The 7,500-nt window shown below is 41.9% G+C and overlaps 1 protein-coding gene across 1 annotated transcript in view; it reads right to left on the bottom strand.

Moving 5' to 3' along the window:
* Positions 1 to 5,310, bottom strand: part of LOC125045325 (protein quick-to-court-like) — a 60,786-nt gene extending 55,476 nt beyond the window's left edge. The window contains exon 1 of the mRNA XM_047642530.1: positions 4,842 to 5,310. Within this exon, the coding sequence (XP_047498486.1) occupies positions 4,842 to 4,944 (103 nt within the window). The 5' untranslated portion in view covers positions 4,945 to 5,310. The remainder of the gene's footprint in view (positions 1 to 4,841) is intronic.
* Positions 5,311 to 7,500: the final 2,190 nt, after the last annotated feature.

Below are 7,500 nucleotides of genomic sequence, written 5' to 3'. Positions count from 1 at the left end.
CACCACGCCATCCCGAGATACTAACACCCCATTCGTCACCACCTCCGCCGCCACAGTCACCATCCGCCGCGTGATGATGAAAGCGTAACGTTTAAGAGAAGTGTTGTCGGCTGCGACGCGGAACTAATACAAGACAAATTCACGCAGCGTTGGCTACTCCGAAATGCCGAGGATTCCTGTTTGTAAATGATGATGATGGCAATGATGTATGGGGTGTGTGGATGAGACAAATATATATACAAAGAGAGATGGAGATATGCATATATATACATATATATACAGAGAGAGAGATGCAGAAAGACAGACAAACAGAGACAGAGAAACATAGAGACAGACAGACAGAGAAACAGAGGAACATAGAAACAGAGAGACAGAGACAGAGAGACAGAGACACAAAGATAGACAGCGTCAGAAAGAGTGAGAAAGAGAGAAAGCACAAAGAAGTAAACCCCGACGAAGAAAACGCAACCCAGCAAACATTAATCCCCGGGCCAAACCCAGGCCGAGAAAAACACACGCGGGCCTGATCCAAGAGGCCCATTAATTATTCAGCCTCTCGTTCAGAATTCCCTCGCCAGGCATACACGGCGTGGCACACACTGAAGAGAAGAAAAGTCGCGGAATAAAATGACTCCGGGGCGTGAGAAAATAAACGAGGAAAGTAAAGAGAGGGATAATAAAAAACCCAAAATAATAATGTATAACATATTTAATAATCGTGCCTTTAAGTCTACCGACGACCAACTCACTATCATCATACCATCACCATTTCCTCATCACCATCACTTACACTATCACCACGCCACCCCGAGATACTAACACCACATTCGTCACCACCTCCGCCGCCACAATCACCATCCACTTGTATCCACAGGTGCGCTTCAAGTTTGTTTTACCAAGATATTTTAGTTGAAATTAATAGGTCTCGTAGTTTTTGTCGAGTTTCTCCTTAAAGCAATAGAAAACGGGGAAGCGCCGTCAGGTGTACCATCTTTTCCCGCAAAGTATATGAAGCTGTATGTTTGAATACACGTGAAAGAGGGGGAAATTGGTTCAGAAAAAAAGAAAAAAAAAAGAAATAGAAAATGCATAAACCAAAACGAGATGTTATGAAACTGGAAAAATAAAAAATACACAAAATAAAAGCAAACTTATATTTCTCTTTTCAAGGATTAAGAATACACCTTATCTTTCCTTCGTCCTATCTCGTTTCTTTTTTCTTCTTTTTTTTTTTCTTGTCAAATAATTATCTGTCTTTATTCTTCTGAATAGTTTGAACCAACTTATAAACAAAAATCAAAATCTTGACATAGCAAATTCAAAAAATTCAAAAACTCCGAAGAAACACGAGAAAAAAAAAAGAAGAAACAAAAGAAGAAACAAAATACTTCACAACTTTCCAGTTTTAAATTAATTCAGTATGCAAAAACGGCTAAAATAGAATCTCCGCGAAAAGATATAAACCTTTTGGCGGGAAAATATGTCGAAATTTATGACTCGCATTACCCATTCGAACATAAACTTGGAAAACTTTAAAATATCTCCCAAAGAAGATTTTTTTTTTCACATGACGACAAGTTAAAAACAAGTAAAAAGTAAAAAAAAAACTCCTCTTAATTAATACCAAAATGAAGAAAAGTAAATTAGGTAAACAAATCCCGAAAATCAAGACGGCGTTTAGATAACAAACTGAAGAGGAAAATAATGTTTTTTTTTTGTAGTCACATAACAATGATGATGATGATGATGATGATGATGATGATGATGATGATGATGATGATGATGATGATGATGATGATGATGATGATGATGATGATGATGATGATGATGATGGTGATGGTGATGGTGATGGTGATGGTGATGGTGGTGGTGATGGTGATAATGATGGTGGTGGTGATGGTGGTGGTGGTGATGATGATGATGGTGATGATGATGGTGGTGGTGATGATGATGATGGTGATGATGATGATGATGACGATAAAATAATAATGATAATAATAAACTAATAATGATAATAATAATAAACTGATGATAATGATGATGATGATGATGATGATGATAGCAACAACAACAATAATAATAATAAAAAACAACAATAATAATAATAATGATAATATATAACAACATATTATAATATTTTCAACATCATAATAAAAGTAATAATAATAATGAAAAAAAAAAGTCACAATTCCAACGCCAAAAAAAACACAACAATGTCGACACTAATTAAAACAATAAAAAAAACATGTAAAAAAAAAAAAAAAAAATCCTAACGGCCGTCGCCTGTCACTCACAACCTACGCGAGGAAGAGTGCCGGAGTGCCAACCCCGACACCTCCTGTTGGCACCGGCACGACCACCAGCCGAGCCACGCGCAATACAGCGGGGGTGTCACGTCCTGCAGTGCCACGTCGGGTCGTGTCGTCTCGTGTCGTGGATGTTGTGGTGTCGTATTGTTTGGGGGACGAGTTTTGTCGTGTTTGTGTCGTGTCGTGTCGGGCCTTGTCGTATCGTGTCTGTGTCGTGTTTGTGTCGTATATGTATGTATGTTTGTATAGTGTTTGTATCGTGTTTGTATCGTGTTTGTGCAGTGTTTGTGCCGTGTTTGTGCCGTGTATGTGTCGTGTCTGTATCCTATCGTGTCTAATCATGTTTTCATCATATCTGTGGCGTGTTTGCATCGCGTCGTGCCGTGTCATGTCTTTGTGTCATACGTGTTTCTGTCGAATCGTAAGCTCGTCTGTGCCATTCAGTCGTGTCATATCACAATAAGAGGACAGTAGCGACTAGTGGTGAGTCATATAAGCTGTTTACGAGGTGGGGATCTGACATCTCGGTGACATCAGGTGACATCGGGTGACGTCAGATAGTACCAAATAGGTGCTGTATGTGATTGTATGAAGTACGTGCACAGCAACAGAAATACATATGCGGTACGGAGAAGAGGGGGGGGGGGAGAGGAATAGAATAGAGATGAGGCTGGATGAGACGCAAAGAGGTAAACTGAAAGAAATGCAAGAGAGTGAGAGAGGGAGACGGAGAGGGAGAGGGAGAGGGAGAGGGAGAGGGAGAGGGAGAGGGAGAGGGAGGGAGAGAGAGAGGGAGAGGGAGAGGGAGAGGGAGAGGGAGAGGGAGAGGGAGAGGGAGAGGGAGAGGGAGAGGGAGAGGGAGAGGGAGAGGGAGAGGGAGAGAGAGAGAGAGGGAGAGGGAGGGGGGGGGAGAGAGAGAGAGAGAGAATAGGGAATAATTAGATAATAAGAGAGGGCTGGAACGGAAATGAAAGTAACATATAACAGGAATTACATTTTGGAACCGTGGCAAAATCTGGAAAGCAGACCATATACTCATTCTCAAATAAATAAATAAATAAATAAATAAATAAATAAAGTAGAATAAAATATCAATAACCATAACATCAACAATGAAAACATTTCCTTCCTTAAAAGCGCAGAAACACGAACGAGGTCTAGACTCACTCTTGCGACTTCCAAACACCACGCTGCCTATGCATGACTTCTTTTCCCCGCCATAAAACAAAAAAAAAAAAAAAAAAAAAAAAAAAAAAACACTCACGAACGTGGCCACATGCAAGAAAACGCACTGGACGTGAAAGTGAACAGTCAAGCTCCTCATATTGCAAGTGAGATGCAGACTTGGGTGTTCCTGTTACTACACTTTTTTTTTAAGTATATATTTAAACAAAAAACTAAAATCGACTATATGAGTGATATAAGGAAATACTAAAACAAAATCATCAGTCTCATCTGTGCAAACATACTTATCTTGAAAACAAATAAATAAAACAAGATGTAGACAAATTAAAGTATAATCCGTTCAAATCTATAGAGACACACTCCTTTTCAGTAAATCAATCATTCAACAATGACAATGCTCATGAATATACACACATACGTGTGTGTGTGTGTGTGTGTGTGTGTGTGTGTGTGTGTGTGTGTGTGTGGTGTGTGTATGTGTGTATGTGTGTATGTGTATGTGTGTGTGTATGTGTGTATGTATGTATGTATGTATGTATGTATGTATGTATGTATGTATGTATGTATGTATGTATGTATGTATGTATGCATGCATGCATGCATGCATGCATGTATGTATATATATATCATCTTATATATATCATACATTACATCATAATATATTATATATTACATATATATCATATATCATATTTCGTATATTATACATTGCATATTATAAATCATATACCAAATATCATATAATATTATATATTATATATCATATACTATATATTATATATGTATACACGTCTATAAACATATAAACATATACATATGCACACACGAACACACAGACGTACAGATAAACATACCCCTCCCCCCCACACACAGAAATTTACATTCTCAACAAACACCCTGGCACTCGGCACTATATGGTAGTGCCAAAAAAAAAGATGCATATACGTGTTTAAGGCATACGAATTCTCAAATTTCCTCTTCATCTTCGTTTCTATTCTATCTCCTTTGCTTTTTCTTCCTTCCCTTCCTCGTCTTCCCCCACTTCCTATGTATTTTTTGTCTCCTTCTCCTTCTCCTTCTCCTCCCTCTTCTTCTTCCCCTTCTCTCTCTACCTATCCTAATGCACTTTTCATCATCTCCCTCCGCCTCCACCTCCATCATTGACCTTTCTTCCTTGCCTCCTACTTCCTTCCACTCCAATAGAACTTTTCATCGTCTTCTTCTTCTTCTTTTTCTTCTGTTTCATCTTCCTCTAGCTCCTCCTCTCCTCCTCCTCTTCCATCTCCACCTCCACCTTCAGCCCACCCCCACCCTACCCCCACCTCCCCCTCCCCCTCTCTACTATACCTGCTTTGCTCTCCTCTCCTCCTGCATCGTGGGAGGAGCCGGTGAGATTCGGGATGCTGGAGGAGAGGAGATGAGTGATGGAGACGAGCCCCGTCATGAACATGGTGTCAGCATCAGGGGTACTTTGGAAGGGGTCTGTTCCCCCCTTTTTTTTCTCTCTTTTTTTCTTCTTTTTCGTTTTTTTCTTATTCTTTTGCCTTTTCTTATACTCCCATTTCTTCTTCTTTTTCTCCTTATGTCTTATCTTCTTCTATCTTTTCTTCCTCTGCTTTTTTTTTTCTTCTTCTTCTCCTTTTCTTCTCGTTTTTTTTTTTTTTTTTTTCAACTTCCGCCTTCAACTTCCGCCTTTTCTACTCTTTTCCTCTTCTTCCTGCACAACCACTACTCGTTCATGTTCACTTTCTCGACTTCTCTTTCTTCCTCTTCTTCTTTCTCTCTCCCTTTCCCTCGTCCTCTCTCGCTCTCACTCACTCGCATACTGTCGGGGTTGTCATCCACAGGCAACCTCTTCTAACCGTACCCCTCCTCCCCTGTTGCCCCCTCCCCCCATTCCCCTACCCAATACCCTTCCCTTGCCCCCGAACTGTCACCCAGATACATCCCCCCCTCCCTCGATTTCCTCTCGACACAATCCCCCTCGCCCCTCCCCTCTCCTTGCCTCCTCTCCCCTCCTCTCGCTCCCCCCTCCCCTCCCTACCCTCCCCTCCCCTCTTTTTCTGACGGCATAAAGCTCACGTGGATAAACATGTCTTATTTCCTCGAGTCTCTTTCTTCTCATCTTTATCAGTGTTTGCCTTCTCCCCCACCCCCTCTTCCCTATTTCCTATTTCCCTTTTCTCTTTTCATTTGGTTTATTTTTTTGTAACTCGCTTTCTCCCCCCCCCCCCCCGTCTCTCTCTCTCTCTCTCTCTCTCTCTCTCTCTCTCTCTCTCTCTCTCTCTCTCTCTCTCTCTCTCTCTCTCTCTCTCTCTCTCTCTCTCTCTCTCTTCTGTTCAATGTTGATGCTTAGAAAGAGAACAAAACATCTGATAAAGACAAAGAGAAGTGAAAGAATGACAGTTACACATTGCAAAAGCACACGTATGCATTTGCATGACAACGAGACGCACATGCAATGAGACGTCATGACCTCATCATGCGGCACACCACTGGCTTCAACATCCTTCATCCTTCATCCTTCATCCTTCGCACCTCCCTCCTGTCCGCCCACACCCCTAACGCCCACTCACGCCCACCCACGCCCACGTCGCCCGCCAGTGTAAATGTCGCTCATCCCGTGATGGCAAAAGCAGGGTAACCGGCGAGGACCAAAACAAACGTGGCATTTCGTGTCCCAACAGGAGGGGATTACGGCTGTGTACTCGCCCTTTACTCAGCCGGTTACTCACCCACTCACCCACTCACTCACTCACTCACTCACTCACTCACTCACTCACTCACTCACTCACTCACTCACTCACTCACTCACTCACTCACTCACTCACTCACTCACTGAATTAATCGTATGTGTGTATTAGCTGATACACGTATGTATTATAGATATGTGCGTGGGATACACAGATGTATTCATATAACACACACACACACAGACACACACACACACACACACACACACACACACACACACACACACACACACACACACACACACACACACACACACACACACACACACATACATATATACACACGCAAGTATGTACCTACTTACATAAACACATACAGGCCGAGATGCCAACGTTCTCTCTCGCATAGAAAGAGAAATTTCGGTGCAATTGTTGGCAGGAAAATGCAAAGGGAAAACTAAATGAAATAGATTTAAGAGGGAAATAAAGTTTCATAATAAATGTATACACGCACACGCACGCACACGCACGCGCACGCGCACGCGCACACACACACACACACACACACACACACAAATACCTCAACCCAACACCACAACACAACACACGACAGCATAACACATCAACACAACACAGCATAACACAACAACAACCACACAACAACAACCATACAACAACAACCACACAACAACAACCATACAACAACAACCACACAACAACAACAACCACACAACAAAAACAACCACACAACAACAACAACCACCCAACAAACAAGTCCCTCGCACCCCCCCCCCCCCCCCACACACACACACACCAAGCAATGCGCCGAGCACAACAACAAGTTCCCCGGGCGGGTTCCCCTTCTTCGATACTTTTTCGTATGTCATTTCCTGTTGCTGTTTTTTTTTTTCATTTTTTTTTTTCATTTTTGCCCGCTTGCCTCCTTGACAACTGCGTATAAGGTGTAATGATGAATGGGAAGAGGTTTACGTGGGAGAAAAACGGTATAAAAGTACTGGAAATAGATTACAGAAACATTATATATATATATATATATATATGAGAAAGAGAGAGAGAGAGAGAGAGAGAGAGAGAGAGAGAGAGAGAGAGAGAGAGAGAGAGAGAGAGAGAGAGAGAGAGAGAGAGAGAGAGAGAGAATGAATCATGTACGAAAAGGACAAGTCCTCCATTAACTTCGGAATGTCGTTAACTTTTTATTACATTATCTCCTCTACGGCAACTGTTACGTCGTGCCGATGACACCTCCCGCCTCCCGCCCCCCCTTATCGGCACCCGTTTCCCCTTCTCTACCC

Source organism: Penaeus chinensis, chromosome 37 (genome assembly GCF_019202785.1).
Source record: "Penaeus chinensis breed Huanghai No. 1 chromosome 37, ASM1920278v2, whole genome shotgun sequence".
Classification (NCBI taxonomy): domain Eukaryota; kingdom Metazoa; phylum Arthropoda; class Malacostraca; order Decapoda; family Penaeidae; genus Penaeus; species Penaeus chinensis.
Note: the sequence above shows the minus strand (reverse complement) of the source record. Positions and strands in the feature narration are given on the sequence as shown.